At 39.7% G+C, this 17,649-nt stretch overlaps 2 protein-coding genes across 2 annotated transcripts in view; one reads left to right on the top strand and one right to left on the bottom strand.

The window, feature by feature from the left end:
* The window catches only part of CCDC73 (coiled-coil domain containing 73), a 58,305-nt gene extending 56,083 nt beyond the window's left edge, over window positions 1-2,222 (top strand). The window contains exon 20 of the mRNA XM_069016518.1: window positions 1,312-2,222. Coding sequence (XP_068872619.1) covers window positions 1,312-1,521 — 210 coding nt within the window. The 3' untranslated portion in view covers window positions 1,522-2,222. The remainder of the gene's footprint in view (window positions 1-1,311) is intronic.
* An 85-nt stretch (window positions 2,223-2,307) lies between these two features.
* EIF3M (eukaryotic translation initiation factor 3 subunit M) lies at window positions 2,308-17,538 on the bottom strand. Its single transcript, XM_069016517.1, has 11 exons — window positions 17,433-17,538; window positions 15,920-16,052; window positions 14,853-14,991; window positions 14,362-14,485; window positions 13,319-13,413; window positions 8,756-8,839; window positions 7,362-7,461; window positions 6,890-6,971; window positions 3,648-3,791; window positions 3,029-3,089; window positions 2,308-2,601 (listed from the first exon to the last, which is right to left on the bottom strand). The coding sequence occupies exons 1-11, from the start codon at window positions 17,472-17,474 to the stop codon at window positions 2,481-2,483; spliced, it is 1,125 nt and encodes a 374-aa protein (XP_068872618.1). The 5' UTR covers window positions 17,475-17,538; the 3' UTR covers window positions 2,308-2,480.
* Window positions 17,539-17,649: the final 111 nt, after the last annotated feature.

Here is a 17,649-nt window from a genome sequence, read left to right as displayed (position 1 = left end):
AATATTAACAACTGTTTTAAACATTAGTGTGTCCATGCCTGAGTACCAAAGGATGAATAAGCACCCTCAGCTCAGTTTAAACATGCAATTTTTAGTACAGGACAGGTTCAGCCCCACATGCTATTCCATAGAGATTTTGACTGGCTCGCTGTGAAGCATGATCTCTTTTTTGCTGAGGCCTTGGGAAAAAGCCTGAAAGAATTAACAGGTTGAAACTTCTACTGCTCAAATGGAGAAGTTACTCCCTCATTGAAAGTGAGCTGCCAGTCATTACTGCTCCTAAGTATCAGTACCTTCAGCTGCATGGCAGTAACATTGTTACAAATGCAATAATGGAACAATTTGCTCACATTTTATTGTTCATATTTCAAACTTTAAGAAATGCTTGTGCACTAGGGAAGGTAAGTTTTAGCACAAAATTAATGTGCTAAAATAAAGGTAGGCCTGATAAAGACATAGTGGCTTACAGTTGGGTGGGGCACAGTTGCCTAATATTAAAAAAATGACTGAGCAGAGGGGGAAGGCCTCATCTTGTGATCTTTGCAAGACAAGTCCCCTAGCACAGAAGCAGTCTGAGAGGTCACCTTGCAGATCCCCTGCAGCACTGGCTCTGTGCTGCACCTTGCTCAGGCAGGTGGCTGGTGCTGTGTGCTGGCCCCACAGGAGCCACACAACCACAGATTACAAGTGCAGAACTCATCATTCAAATGCAAGGTTTTTGCTCATCAGGCAAAAAATCTGTTTCCCTACTGTGTTGCCATCTGTCTTTGATTTGGATAGATAGGAAGTACCTAACAGTAATGTATCAAAGAGTAATTAAAACTATTAAAGGAACAAAAAGATCTTTAACATAAAAAAGCCAACCTATTACAGACCTTGCATTAGTGATGTTTGCTTTCTAATCTAAACAGTGAAGTGGAGAGGGAGTTAACACTATAAACCTCATGATTTTGGGTTTTGTTAATCGAATGCTTGCATAGCAATAGAAATGTCAATTGCAACATTAAACTCTTTAATTAAGCTATTTATTTTGCTAATCTGCATTCTAATGAAAGCTTGTGTTTTTTAAATCACGCTCTTGTACCAAGTCTTACGTTAAGGTTTGGTTTATAAAAGTGTTGTCATTGTCATTATCAAGTTTTCTAAATTAAATATGAAGCAAGCACTTCAAATTAAACATACTTTTCCCAATTGATTTATTTTCCTGTTAACGTTTCCTTGCTTGCTTAATGCTCAGCAAAATCCAACAATTTAAACCTTGGTACGTGAATTTCACTGGGTTTTCAACTGCTAACATTTGTATTCTGGCAGGTTAAAGAAGGATTTGCTGCTCTACAGAACAAGCAGAAGTCTTCTCACATGACTATCACTCCAGCAAGAAGTGAAAAAGCACTCAAAGATGAGGACAGCTGCTCTCTTCGTAACTCCATTATACAAAACCAAATAGGAGAAATTGAAAAATTACTGAATTTGGACAGACTTCATTCAGCAAGAAAAAGAAAATATGAAGAGGGCCAGTGAAGATGAGTGCCAGGAGATAAGCATTCTTTTAGGCATAGACCACTTACCCAAACCAGATTGGTAGAGGTGTTCCTACAGAATATGGTATATTATATGTGTAGTTTCACATTTAATACGTTAACATTTCTTGTGTGCAAAAATGTATACAATTCCTACTCCTAATGTTAGTTCTGGTTCTTCAATCAAATTCAAACTTTGCCAAAGTTAAAAAGTTCATAAGTTAATGTTTTTCTATACGCTCAGTAAAATTAAATGATTACTTGACTCTACCCTTCTCCTGCTCCTCTGAAGTTTTGGCTGAAAACAGTTCAATTAATTTTCTGTTACAGACTGCTCACTCACTTTTCAGGCAAAATCACCTCCAACTGTTTCAGAATACAATGGTTTCTGCAAACATTTACACTTACTTCCAGCAGTTCTAAGTGGCAGAAGAACAGAAAAATCTCCTGCTTACCTTTACTGCCAAATTATTTAAATATATCTGTTGTAGTTTCTGTATCAGTAAGGTCTCTTTCAACACTGAAGTATCAGGTATGACTACAGAGATAAGGCAGCAGATCTGGCTTCATAAAGCTTCACTCCAATTGGGTCACATTTCTCCTCCCTTGGGTCTAAAGGAAGTTTTCTCTTACTTTACAAATACTTGCACTATCATTTTTCTGACCTCCCTCCCTTCCTCCCCACACATCTTGTAAAGAAAGGTCCTCATACTGTAAAATGAACAAAAGAAGCATAACCAATATTGCCAGTTTCTTGTTGCTGATTATGTAAGAAAATCAACAGAAGACATTTTCCCATGTTAGTTTTATTGCCTCTTTTTTTTTTTTTTTTTTGTTGGGCAATTTAGAATATTTACCTTCTTTAAACCAATTGCATACATTTTTTGGAAACATTCACAAACTGTCAAAGTTTTGAATAAAATTCACCTACAGCAATATTACTAGGTCAAAAAAAAATTCTTAGGTGTCTGAAAGACTGAGGAGACTGTTTTTCACTTGATTCAAATTTTGTTTCCAGGTGTTTAGAGTGTCATACAATTGCTGCCACTGCTGCTTTCCAAAAGTCCGATGTGTGCTGTGACTGGAGAAGTAAAACAAAATTGGAAGAAGATTACTAGAGATGTCACACTCACCTAATTATTCTTCTATAGCATTGCTTTCCTCTCATGAGCAAACAGGGAAATTCTGATTTTCTCTCTAGAAATGGCTGCACTTTACCAGTTAAGAGAGTTCTGCAGCCTTCCCAAATATTTAAAGCAACAACAGTGATTAGTATTCTTGTCACTAGTAGGTCATTAAATGAAATGTCCTGGAAAGTAGGACTCTTTCATTAAATAAGCTAATCACATTCAGTGTGAGCTTTAATAAAATTATGATAAATAGCAACTATTTAACTACCAGCAACTGATAGGAACAATACCTTGCTTCTAGTTAAAATATTCTACAAATATAAGTGAAATAATTAGAACACACTAAGTTCTGCAAAAGGCTATGAAGAATTGTCTTACCTGACAACGACTTTCCTCTGTGTCTGATCTATTTTGCAGTACACCATCTTTGTTTTTACAGCTGCAAAAAACCAATGCTGTTTTGAGCAACATTTTCATGATCGTGCAAAGGTATTAAACTGCATAAAAACAGTTCAAAATTAGATCAATACAAACATAAGAACAATAAGCAGTTCACTTAATCTCTTTTGCTGTTGGTTTTAATGGCCTAATAGGCAGAAAAGCAAAATGATGTAACAAGATGAAGGTCATGCACGAATCCTATTGTTTGGTGCCAACCTATTGAAGTAACATCCTGTACAGTTTTTATGAACTTCTCTCCCCTACAAACACATCCTGTTTTAATGACAGCAGACAAAACCAGATAACAAATTAAACCTGCAAACAATTTATTAGTTCTGTAAAGAATTACATGAGATATAGTTCCTGTCACTGAGAAGAAAAACACTGGTTAAAACACAACAGTTGGGCCTGTCTTTAAGCATGATGTTGTGCAGCTTTATCTTGTAAAAAGCACAGAAGTTAAAATTAATACTGTTCTAATATTCAGCATTAGCTTAGAAGACTGTACAGTTCTTGTTCATGAGCACTGTGTGCAGAGTGGTACCACAGTTCTTACCGTCAATGACAAACGCTTCTACATCATCAGCCCCGATCTGCAGCTCCTGCTGCATCGTGTCAAATGAGATTTCTTTATTCTCTACAGCCATTCCCATGAAAGTAAGGAGCCTCATCTTTGCCATGTTGTGTTCATGCAACAAGCCTGAGTAAAAGTGTTGATAGTTTAATTAATGATTTAATTATAATTCATACAAATTATTTGCTTTTCATGTTATTTTTACTAGATATGCTTCCACTAATTTCAAATTTATTTCACATTAAAATATATTCTACTTCTCCTTATCAACAGTTTTTCTGAGGTAAAATATCAAATCCTGCATCTGCCTTGTCTTTTGTTAGAATAGCAAGTTTCATTGTGAATTCATCAAGACTCAGTTGTTTTTAGTAAAAATGTATTATCTAGAAAAGTTTTCTTTTTGGAGCAGTAAAAACATCACCTGAACAGAATTTTAGGTGGTGAGAGTACAAGTGAATTTTTCAGTTGCATCACCTGGAAGAACAGCAATGCAACAAAATGGAAAATCCCCAGCTGGTTATGCCAAAAAACCTTCTTACAGCCTCCCCATTCATTCTCCTGTAGCTTCTGGAAAACAAACCTCTCACAGTTTGGTTCCAGAACATAACACTGTGGTGCCAGAAGAAAGCATTTTGGTACTGAATTTGTTTGTCCACAGTGAAAAAGGCATCTTAAGTCCCATGTAAGCAGCCAGTGTGGCCAAGAAAAGTGTTGTTCGAAACCAGCAGAACCAATACCGAGGTCAGGTTACATCTTTTACATGACTGCATGAATGGCAACACAAGGAACTGTGCCAAGACCTTGCATGTCTAAATCAGAGACCATTTTTCTGGAAAAACGTCTAGGTCAACCAAGTTAAGCCACTGAGATGAAACAAGGCATTTTTTAATCCCAAGGTCTATGAGGTACCAACTAAGATCCAGTGAAGTTCCTTAAAAATGAGTATCAATCATTTTGTTCTACAATGACATTATAAACATTCCCATTGCTTCAGTAAATATGTAAGTTTGGAATTTATAACACCCATACACTAGCAGGGAAGCACATTAGTGCAGGACATCATGTTGTGTTAATTAGCTGTAATTATGATGCAGGTTTCCTATTTGGCACCGATTCAACAAAAATGTGATCACCATAATTCATACGAATGAGGAGCACCAGCAACTATACCTAACTGGGTTTAATGGAACTCTACAAGCATCAAAAAATCAATTAGCACACATTAACCCTAATTAACAAATGCAAATGAGGTGCTGATTAACTTTGCAAAAAAGACTGCTGATAATACCAAATTAACTGTGGCCATGTTAGGGCGATGCAGTTGACACAGATAATGCTACTGCTGGCCTAAATTGTCAGCATTAATAAAACAACAAATTGTAACAAACTGATGCCACCTGTAGGAGCCTTCACTGCACAGCTTTCCTGGGCCAGTTCTAACTGGTCCTGGTCCAGGAAAGGCTACCCCGACAGCCCATGCTCTACTGCCACTGAAATCCTATTATTAATAGCCTTTAAAACAAAGGTATCTTAGCAAGTTATTTTAAAAAAATCTCTAAAGCATGGTTAAAAATCTCATTGCTTTTGGGAACAGATCATTTTTGAATGCCTCATCTAATAATTGCATTGTTGTCTAGACCAAACTGCCCTTGTTTTTCAAAGCCAAGGCTGAACCATTCAGCTACCAGCTTTTCCATCTGTGCTGCCTCCAAATCTCTGTTTGTCCACTGCTCAAAGACACACCAAGTTTCTGAGCACACCATAAAGCAGGTGAGAAATCAGCATAAGTGGAAGTTAAGACTGTCTTTCAAAACAGTTACACTGGTATTTAAGGATTTTACTAAGATTATATGAATCTTAGATATATTGAAAGCTCACACACTGAATTAATTCATGGAGGGAAGCACAGATACTGGGAGACAAGGCAAAAAAAATCACAACAATTGAGTATAATACAATTACTGCTACATATATGTATAATTAATTTTCTATAAATTTATTCAAATGTTGGTGTAACAGCAATTTCAGCAAATACTTCTGTGGACAAATACCTAAAAGATAAACTCGAAACCCACTTTCCCCTGAGAAAGAAAAGCGTAAGATGTCTGCATAACTAATGTTCAGATACATGTGACTAAAGATACACTTATCCTATATACACATTTACAAGCTACCAAAAACTTGCTGCTAATTTTATCCACCAAAAAATCCCATTGGTATTTCCATCATTTCAATACCCAAAGTACCACAGTTCTAAAGCTCTGAGGGCAATCATTCTAAGAATTGTATCACACTCCATTAAACAAAATAATGCATGTGTTAAAAGGCTGCACTAAACTCTGTTTTAGCAAAACTATGGCTTTCCTCAAATGCATCCAATGCAGTGTTTAAGTGTCATTTCAAAATCAAAGTTATTAAAAAAAAAAAAATCATATTTTTATGGAAACATTTATTCATTACCAATATGTCAAAACCTTAATGCAGTAATAAAAAAATCTGCATCATTGAGCAATTTCTGCATTGTCACTGACCCCTGTCCTAAAAAGCTGGAATATAAAAAACGTAATTTTAATGCATGCAATAGCTTATGAACCAGTGCTCCTTTGAAACAGTCAATTACACATCAACGGGGGAGTGTCAAAGTGTTAATTACTACTCCTTTTTTCCACAGTGTGTAAATAAAGAGGGTGCTGACATTAACATTCCATCACATTGCTTCATGTGATGAAACAAATTAACTGGGACAGACTGTGGCTTGCTGGGTCTAATGCATCAGCACACGCAGACACACACACACACACACACACATACACACACACACTATTACATGCCTTATCTTACTGCTCAGAAGTATTAACTGCTACAGAGTTATTCATCATAAAAAAACAGGAGATTTATACAAGCCAGTGGTTTACTCAATGCAGTTATGATCTCTGGCCTAGCCTAGAGTACAAATGTGTTAAACCTTTCAGGGGGGAAGTTCTAAGACAAAAAACCAGCAGGTAAAACCATAGTTCTCTCCCAAAGCCATAAACCAGCTTGTTTTCAAAGAACAAACCACAGTCAGATGGCCCACTCACCATCTAGCAGGGGTTATTGTCTACAAACTCTCATCTGTCACAAAATTTCCTTGCTTTAATACATGGACTCGGACTCAAGAACTCTGTGGCTTCTGTACCTTAAACTACGTAAATAGTCAGAAATGCAATGATCTGAAAACTTACCCAGGGAGTCAATGAAGTCTTTGTTGTTCTGATAAAACTTGACATAGGATGCTAGTTTAGCACTTACAAAAATTGTCAAAAGCTAGAAGATGGAAAACAAGTATGAGAACAGTTAAAATATTATCTTGCAGGCTGGACAGATATAGATAGAAACGATGGGTATTGAACAGAATGTTAAGAGCTGAAATTCTGTCAATAGCTGTGGGCTGTCTGTGCTGAACTTACTTCCTTTTCCCAGACTTAAGATTTGCTACAGAACTCATGTGAGGATGGGACTTGTAACTGAGTTTCTGGAACTTTGAAAGGGAAACATTTCACATGCAATTTTAATTTTAAAGACTATAAAAAGGAATAGCCCATTGCAGCTCAGGATTACTGACACAGATAACTATTCTAATGGATTTCAAAAGACACATTAAAACAAAGCAGTCTACTGCTATCAAACCATCTCACTAAAAACAAAGTTACTTACATCATGAATAAGTTCTCCTTCCAAAAATTTGACTGGTTTTAAGGCAAGAAGATGATCAAAGAGAAAGGTATTTGGATCCTTCAATGCTCGTACAATACATCTAACAAGAAAAGGAAAATGCTTACTTTCAAAGCAATACACATCTTTATGACTAAGGGCAACTCAATTTGCTGTTCCTAGAAATACACAAAGGTTTTCAATTATTATTAAAGGTAACACATGTCACATTCCAATTTTAATCTTCATTTTACAGATGGAAAAACCAAGGAACAGAAAGCATTAAGTAATTTGTCCCGTATCCCAAATGAAATGTGCCATGTGGTAAAACCACAGATCACCCTACAGTTTCCATCTATGCATTTCTTTCCAGCACAGCCTTCATTCCTAGAGGCATTTTTACTGTCCTCCTAAAATGTCATAGAATTGTTTTGGAAGATTTAATTATACTTGAATATGTGACACAAAACAGAGAAAACCCCAACACCAAACGGTGCAAGGCCCAGGATTTATCAGTTGCAGCTCCAGACTAGAAACAGGAACTCCAGATGAAAGCTTTTCTCAGCAGCACATCAGATGCCTTGGCTTGCTCTGCCACACAAGGACACCAGGAGAATGGGAGTTCTGCACAGACACAGCCCTGGGCACACGAGTTCTCTCAGAGGGAACAGGCTGCAGGTTGCTGTAGGGTAGCCAGTGCAGTTTCCACTTCTGCACACACACTAATTTTCCAAAGGAGTCATCCTGATTTTCCTCCATGGTTAAGTATAAATAACTCCCTTGAGAACTACTGATAGTGCACATCTGGCAGAACTTAAATAACTAATTCCTAAGAAAAATCATGATAGTTAGAACATCAAAATACAGGCATTTACTCATTTTGGCCAGTGGGGAAAATGCACTGTTACAAATCAATTTAGTCCCAGCTTGTCCAACAGGTAAGCTTAATTCTGTGCAGTTCACATTCTTTGTACTTGCTCATAGAGAAGACAGCAACAATGTCTTTTCAAGAGAAAGTGCTATTTGAAAAGAATGCTGAAGGTTAGATAATAAAACAGGCAAAAAGTAAAAAAATCTGAAATAAAGGATTCCAGTACAGATTTTGAGTGCACAGCTGATGTAAAGGAAGTCCTTACCCAAGGCTGATCTCTCTCAGCAGTGACCAGGAACACTCCTGTGCACTTGCACACTGGAATAAACCTGGCTGTGCCTACAAACAACCAGACCTGCTGCAGACTGCAGACACAAACTCTTGATTGAGTCAGCAGTGCTACAGAAGAGGCCGTGGCAGGGCCCTTGGCCTGTCAGGCCATTCAATACTCTTAATAATAAGATGATCAAAATATTTGACAATTGAGGAAAAGTTACTTTTAAGGAAACTGGGAAGTTAGTATTACCTGTGAGCATCAACTCGAGCCTGGGAAGCATTGTCCTCTGTGTAACTTCCCAGTAGCTCCACCATTACTTTTGCTGCAGTGTCACTATAGAAAAAAAATGAAATTACCTCAGGACTGCTGAAAAAATAGTTCAAACAAGACACTCAAATATTTAAATAATTCCATTATGATGTTATAGGTCAAATTAAATTACACTTGAAAAAGATGTAGATGATCCATTTTAATTCTAGTGGAGAGAACAAATGAACTGGATGTATTCTTTCAATTCTTGTTCTACAAAATGTTTATCTTCACCCTTCATTTCATTCTCTTAAACTGATAAATTACCTGCTGGTTATGGAAAAAGCTTTCTGAGCTAGGAACAGCTTTATATGGTTCACTAGAATGCTCCTCTTATGCACATCTGGATTTAATCATTGTGCAATAAGTAGCGCTGCAAAGTTTATTTCAAATGTAAAATGGCATCTCTTAAAGAATATTTATGATCAGGAAAATGACTGTATAAAAGCTGCTCTCTTCTTTCACAGATTCTTTCTTCAAGTATTCAGAGTGAGAGCTGCTCATTTTATTGATGAAATTACGCAGCCAGCAATGAGACTGGTTGAGGCTGCTGTGAAGCTTCCAGCGCTGCTCCGACAGACAGCTTTTAGAAAAACAACTCCTCCTCAGCAACTGAGCAAACCTACAGCCTTGTCTACCCAGATAATTTTGTAAACACCACCAATACCACTGCAAACCAGCTCAGAGATCGTTACTGTGTCATTTTAACAGATTTTATTTTCATCAAACAGTTTTACCACCACCAAGGCCAGCAACCACTGATGCTTTTTGCAAAATTTGCAACAAATTATCCCATGTGGTCTAAAAGCACACACAACTTTCCTTAAAACAAAACACTGCAAGAATGAAGTTTCAATTTGCGTTAATGACTTAGGCCAATGGCATAAACTGCACAGGGAAAAACAAACCAACACAACATACCCAGTATGTTCTGTGCTGTGACAGAGGTTTAACCCATACAGCAGCACAGGTCTGAATGGGTTTTGTAGTACAATAACACTGTCTTTATATGGGCACTTATTTGAAATTTCACCATACCACTGTTTGACAGCCACTCTATAGGGGGAAGTTTGTTCTCGGAGAATTCACCAGACCTGAGAGATGTGCAGCACAAAGTTAGGATATCATGGGCAACAGCCAATATCATATATAATCTGGATGTACATTGAAAGAAGACAGTTTGTCCCCAGGCAGGGGCATTTTCTGTAGATCCCAAAACATTCCAGAAGCATATTCAGGGATATAAGCTTTAATGAAATATTTGTTTTAAAACTCCAGCATTGAAGAGGTCAGGTTATGTTTTGCACTGGTAACCAATATTGACATAAATGAACTGGCAGTTCTGTATCAGTGAAAAAAAATTAATTTAGGCAGCTTTATATATGAGAGAAGCATTTGCATGTAAATCAGTCTATGACTGACTATGATTGTAGCACTGGTGAAATCTTACCAACACTAGATGTTCTAGGAGACAAAGGACCAGTTTAATACAGGACTGGCACTATATATATATATATTCAATCAAATAGGCTCAGCTCATGTGCTATTCAACCTAAGAATACACAACTCCTTATTTAATAAAAGCTTTTCAGTTGTTCTTGTACACTTCAGAGCTGTGTTACAGTTTTCTGGTACTTTTCCTGTCCTAATCTTTCCCTTAGGAGCAAAAATTGAAAACCATCACTTAACTAATTTCAAATAGTATTTTCAATTCCCCACTTTTTTTTTATTTTTAAGTGGGGAAGGAGTGGAATTTGTCACTTGTATTTCTAGGAAACAGAATGTTACAAGACAACTACTCCCAAACTTTCTGTGCTGAATTCTTGTGAACCTCAGCAAATATGGCAGGCCTTTAGTCTTACATTCTATTTAGTGTTAGATTACTACTGTAAATTAAGATGTTTGAAGCAGTCATACAGATCACTATTTTACCACAGTTCATTGTTAAATGTGTCTCACCTAAGGTGCAAATGTGAACATTTTTTCTAGCAAAACAGCCTGAACAAGTGCTCTTGGCTCCACCTGCCAGTCTAGATGCATAACTTGACAAAAAGCCAGTGAGAGCTTAAGAGTGATGGTAGATAAAAGGAAGGAAAAAACCACAACAGAGCATTCAGAGACTTAAGTGACATGTTGGAATCGAGTCCCTCTACATTACATGATATTAAATGGAGCTAAAATTAAATGAAACAATTACTCCGCAGGTGCCTGACATGCTGAGCTTTTTGCTACAAGTATTAATAACCAGACCTGCCAGACCTGTTTGAATTTAACTTGGGCAGGGCTAAAGCTGCTGAATCCTGCCAGCAGAGACCAGCTTTAAACTGCATCAAGGTGGCTAGAAAAGGTTTGATAAAACAAACTTGCACTTATCACCATAGGAAAAGGGGCAACCACACAACCTCTGCATCATCTACTTTTTAGGAGCTACCAATCTACCAACATACCCACTGCAAGAAAGTCTGTTAGCTATGGAAAACCAATCTCTTATGCCACACTGAGCAAAGTTAAAACATAAATCAAGCAAATAAAAGAATTAAATTGTCTTCAACAAGGTAGTTCTTTTCCCTTGATTATAAATCAACAATGGTAACTGAGGTATGATTTTTATCACTTATTTTTCAGTTCCCACTTATCTTCCCATACTGCTAGATAGAGCAACATTCCTGAGTGCTACAGCTGGAATGCTGCTGTGAGTTTCCCATACTATTCCAAACACTGCCCACTGATCCAGGAGAGTGAACCAGGTCAAAGGTGCCAGGGTCACTTCTTGTTTTCTTTTCTGGAGGGAAGTGCAAGTGCTCTGAAACACTGCTCCACTCAGTGCACAGCTTTGCTGCAACCCATGGTAAGGACACTGAGTGCAGGAGTCATTTCTGACAGGGTTTGTGGAAGGTTTTATTGGCTATCTTAAAAATATCACCTATGGTTAGCAAGCAAAAAACATTTAGTAGCAAGGTTACTGGTAGCAGTGGAAACAAAAACTAGAAGTTTAATCCACTGATTTGATAGCAAGGCTAGCTAAAAATAGCTGGCTATTAAGTTAGGGAATGAAACTAGTTAAAACCTCACAATAAATCAACAGGATGGGAAGTGTTTAAAAGAGCAGGAATGTTATCAGTGTAATATTTCTGAAACAAGGTAAGCACTAAGCCATGGAAAAGATCTGTGATTAACATTTTTGAATTTATTTTGACCATTTGGAATCTGCCATACAGAACTATTGATGCAAAAGCATTTGAGTGTCACAAACAGGAATTCCCAGTACTATAGCTCACAGAGTAACTATTCCATGAGGATTATTCATCCTTAAATTGAGGTTAGTCAAAAACAATCCTGCTGTGCTGAGGCAGCATTTCCAGGCTACAATTCCAGCAGGGCAGAATAAGCCAACTGTCCTGACAGAAGGAACTCTTCTCCACTTGTGACAGCTTCACACTTGCCTTTTTAAACCCCCAGCAAGGTCATGTCCCCAGTCCAACCCCCTGTGCAGTCACACAGATGCCCACACGAGCACAAACACACTCAGGGACTGGCAGCTGGAGGGGACAGGCAGGAACAGAGGATACAGGACAGAACACTCCTGCAGCAGTACAAGGTTACACAACACGGAAAACGCAAGTGCAGTTCTGGTACCACTGTGAGTCATCAGTGGAGGGGTCCTGATGCTGCCTCACCACAAAAATCAAAAAAATCTTGGAAAAGTAACTCAGAAAACAGAGTGGAAGGGCAGGAGCAAGCAGCACACACCCCCCACATCCCCCTTCCAAACTACAGGGGCAGTTTAGGTGGGTTTGAGCTGTTGTGGAACTACACTCTGAACCACTGGATAGCAGCCCACCTCTCTAGTCCTGGCCAGGGCACTCAATCCACTGTATCACATCTGCAAGATAAACTGATGACAGCTCTCAGTTAAGACCTGCATTAATTTACAGGCACCATACACACAGGATTACCCTACATGCCAGAAGACAGTGGTCTGCCAAGTTTGTTAGATCAAAGATGCTTCTTATGATCCAGGATAATAATTCAAAATGGCCAAGCAGGTATTCTGTGGACATTAATTTCCATGACTAGTGGAAAGCTCTGTCCTGAAAGTAATGTTTACATAAAAAGACTGATTCTGTTAACTGTGATTGATAAGCCTTCCCACATCATTAAGTAAGAGATAGCACTACCATGCACTAAAATGTCCGAAGTGCAATAATAAACTTGGCATAATGCTACAATGCTCTAGGATGAGTATTTATGGAAAGAAATAGTGTGTTATTTTGGGAGTCTGTGGTTTGCAGCTAATTCACCACTAACTTTAATATTCTTGGGAACACTGGTTTAATACAGGAATGCTTAAAAATATAAAAAGAAAAACCCCACAAGTATATTTGGATTGAATTATTGGTACAGATTGATTTTACAAGTCTTGTGAGAAATATCTTCCCTACAGATCACCTATAGTACATCAAAACACAGAGTTATCTAGTATGTATGACTTGTCTTTTATACCTTTTCTTGCAGTCTACTAGGACATCATAGAGCAGTCTCAGGAGAGTGTGCTTTTTCTCTGTGGCCAGATTCCAGTCGGAAATCCATTTTCGGACCTAAGTGAAAAAGAAGCATTCAGGAAAAGACTAAAATCACACTACAAATACTCCTCATTTTCTCCCAAGCAGAAAAGGATTAGAAATAGCTAAAAATATCTTTTAGGTCCTTTGACTTGCAGGCTCTCCATGCAGTACCTGAAGTTTTTCCATGAGAAGCCAAAAGTCTGTGCTCTCCATGTTACTTCCTAACTAAGGATGAGTGATTCTCATATATTCTGATTCCAGAGCAAGAGACAAGAACTTGACTCCTCACTCTTGATCAAAGCTTCTCACTTTGATTTCCACCACAGGAATCAAACACTCATCTATATATGATCACCATCAGAAATGAAAAACAGACAGCAACTTCACTTAGATTCTGCAGACAGGCCTTTAAAAGACAAAACCTGTATTCTGCATTTCTTATTTAGAATCATAGAGTAGTTTGGGTTGCAAAGAACCTTAAAGGTCATCTAGTTTCAAGCCCCCTGCCATGGGCAGGGATGCCACCCACTAGATTAAATTGCTCAGAGCCCCATCCTACTGGGCCTTGAACAGTGGCCGGGATGGGGCATCCACAGCTTTTCTGGGCAACCTGCTCAGTGCTTCACCCCTCTCACAGTCAAGAACTTAACATCTAAAATCAAAATCTCTCCCCTTTTAGTTTAAAACCATTACCCCTCGTCCTATCACTATTTGCCCATGTCAAAAGTTGTTCTCCCTCTTTAACGAGCCCCCTGTAAGTACTGCAATAAGGGCACCCTGGGGCCTTCTCTTCTCCAGGCGGAACAACCCCAGTGCTCTCAGCCTTCCCTCATAGGAGAGGTGTTGCATCTCTCTCATCATCTTCACAGCAATTTCTTTAGGCTCTTGGCAATTTGTAAGAGATGGTCTGTATCAGCTCTGAGTAACATTTAGGTACAACGTTTCATACAAAGGCCACAACTTGCTGGGCCACTTAATTACCTGATCTAGTTCAGTCGGAATGTACTGGATGGCACCACAGGAGGAGGCCACTTTCAGAAGGCTGCAGTACACTGTGTACCTCACAGGAGTGTTCTTGTCCATGCCATGGAAGAGATTGCTCAGGCTAAACCGCCAACAACCAACAACAGAGTTAGAGCTTTCAAACAACATTACTGGAGTGCATGTTTTATTAAGACACTTGCTAGTACAGACAATGCACCTGGCAGCACCTTACATCCATGATGAGCTGTAACAGCTTCCGGTTCTGTGCTCATTTTCAGCAAACAAGCTGAAAACGATGCATTTTAACTTTTTAATACCCAAGGAAAAAATACTGGTACTTCTATTTTATGACAGTGAAAAGGTAGAAGAGGGCTTCCTGCAACACCCCACACTTTCATTTAAAGACATATAAGATAATCCTTCCTCTTTAGAGGCACAATTACTTTGCAAAGTCCACCATTTCTCACTTTGCTCTGTACAATACTTACAGCTGCAGTCTAAGAGATGGGCGCTCTCCTTCCCGAAATTTTACTAACTTCTCACACAGGTTTTCAATCAGTGCTTCTTGTTTTTCAGGTTCCAGGATAAGAAGCAGAGAGACAACGCTGTTCATCACGCTCTCAACATCTGCATAAACAAAACCATACAGCTGTTTGAAACTGCAAGCAGCAATCAGCATCTACCTCGTGCAGAAAAGTTACTTTTGATATGAATTACCACTTGGCATGAGCAAGAACTTTTAAAGAAAGAAAATAACAAGATATTAACCTGGATATTCATTAGAATGCACCAGAGACTTGGCTCAGGTGAGCTTACACCAACACATTTCCATGTAAGGAAAGAATTACCAGTCTAAGGTCAACACAGAATGTGGTATTTGATACACACTTGCTCTGAACTCTCTGTTTACACATAAGAGAAATCAGAGGAACTCCAGGTTCCACACAGTGGCTTCTTCCTACACATCCAGGAAACTGCCCACAGTTCTACAGTCAGAATACTAACACCTAGTGCCCAAGTACAGTAAAACATTTTACCAGGAGCATAAGGGATACCCAGACCACAGGCAAAACACCCTCAAGAACAATGAGGTGTATTACAAACCCTCCCCAGTTCCTGTTTTAAGTGTGGTGTTCCATCTTTTCCAAAGTGAACCACACCGGTTTTGTGTCTTCTTTCCAGTCTGCCCAAATACCAGTCAAGCAAAGGCCAAGAACAAAACTCATTACATATGGAAAATATTATTTATTCCCCAAAATTACACCTGAGCAACAAAACCCCTGTTTCACATACAAGTCTCTACGCCCTCATTACAAGCACAGTCTAGCTTGGCTTCTGACTTCTTCAAAGGGTGCTGGATCTTTGGAGAAAGGAGGGGCAGAGTACATGCAAATATTCCGTGGAAATGATGGAAATAAGCACTTCCATTTTTATGACAATGCACAGGTTGTGTTTTAACACATGCTACACATTTCTAAGTTCTGCCAACTCTTACTGTTTGAAAGCACTGATGGTGATGAGTTCAGCAAAACCAACAAGACTTAGAGATGCAAACCTTTGTCATCCTCTTTCAGGCACACATCACACACTTCAATAATCTGTGCCAAGTCCACATGAAGTCCGCCTTCCGCGTTCTCTTCAGAGATCTCTGCTCCTTTGGATTTCAGGTAAGCTCGCAGTTCTGCAGCCTTAAAAAAGAGAAAGACAATACATAGAAAATAAAACAGCTGTTTTGTGAACAAAACGGTCAAAGTAATTAAATTTCTTACAGATTTTTGTTCTGCCAGATGCTGCACCTGCTTCTGTTTTGCCAGTGAGTGAATAGGTCATAGAGCTGTTGGGCTTCTTCACAGCGTGAATGTGTCCCTTACAACTGGGTACTGCACTGCAGGCATAGTAAGTTTTTGTGACTTTCTTATGAATTTTTACTATCTTTTACTCCCTCTGCAAACTTCAGAAAAACATTAAAACCATTTAGTTGCCTCTTCCCCAGAAAAAAAAAAAGTATAAACAAAGCCACTTTAGGGGAGGGCAGAACTTTGTCTTCACACAACCTAAAACCAGTTTCTAATCTAATTACAGAATGGCTTGGGTTGGAAGGAACCTTAAAGATCATCTTGTTCCACACCTCTGCCATGGGCAGGGAATGTTCCACTAAACCAGGCTGCCCAAAGCCCAATTCAACCCAGCCTTATAATGCCATGAGCTGCCTTACACTGTTAGGACTTAAACCTACACCAAGGAAATACCTTTCTCTCAGCAACAGGCCTATTCATTACCTTTACAATTCAGGGCTTCAGCAGCAGAACCATAACCCTTCAGAAGCAATCTGAGACCATGAGACTTCTGGAAGAGAGCATCTCTGATGGGGAGGCTGCTGTGACACGAACTGCCATTTACATCACATTCAGTGTCAAATCATTTTGGAAGCAGAGTAGAGAGCTAAATGCCCTGGGACAAACCGCTGTACTGAGGATGGTTCAGACCAGCTACTTGATGGGGCTGTACTAGGCATTACGGCAAGTGAAAACTGGGCTAAAGGCTGGTAGCAGCGTGTGCATTTCTTGCAGATTTCCAATGTGTATATATACACATGCTATATTCATTGTGTATACGTATATAAGTATGTAGATATACATACTTCAATGACACTGGGAACAAGCAGCCTCCAAATTCAAAGGCACAAGAAAGCAGCAGCTCAAAGACAGAAATCCCAGTTCCCATGCCTGTAGTACCGAGAATCCTGCAAACCCGAGTTGCTTAAGTAATGCCCATATGTGAACCCGTTTTCTTCTGCTAAATAAAAAGTAGGGCTGAGGAGCGATGAAAACGAATGCCGGGGAGGTGGAACACTGAAGAGGGAACGGCAAACACAGGGTTATCTTTCAGCCATTATGTTCAGTTTTCTCTCTATCGCCTGCTCGGTCTCTGTAGGGAACAGCCCAGACGAGCTCACGGAGCGCTCGCGGCGCGCACGGCGGGGCAGGTCCGGCTCCGGCTGCCGCCCCCCGACACGGTCCGGCCCAGACCCCCCGGCCCGGGGCCGATCGCTCCCCGGGAACACTGACCTGATCCTCCTCGGTGATGTCGATGAAGGCCGGGACGCTCATGGCTCCGAGCACGCCGCGCTCCGGAAAGGCGGAGCGGCTTCCGCCACCGCGCCAGGCCGCGCCGCTTCCGCTTCCCGCCGCCGGGCGGGCGGGCCCCGCGCTCCGGCCGCTCTGCCCGGGCCGCCCTGCCCGACTCGGCCCTCCCCGGACCGCCCTGCCCGACTCGGCCCTCCCC

Source organism: Aphelocoma coerulescens, chromosome 5, assembly GCF_041296385.1.
Source record: "Aphelocoma coerulescens isolate FSJ_1873_10779 chromosome 5, UR_Acoe_1.0, whole genome shotgun sequence".
In the NCBI taxonomy this organism is placed as follows: Eukaryota; Metazoa; Chordata; class Aves; order Passeriformes; family Corvidae; genus Aphelocoma; species Aphelocoma coerulescens.
The sequence above is the reverse complement of the archived record's forward strand: the minus strand, read 5'-3'. Positions and strand labels throughout refer to the sequence as shown.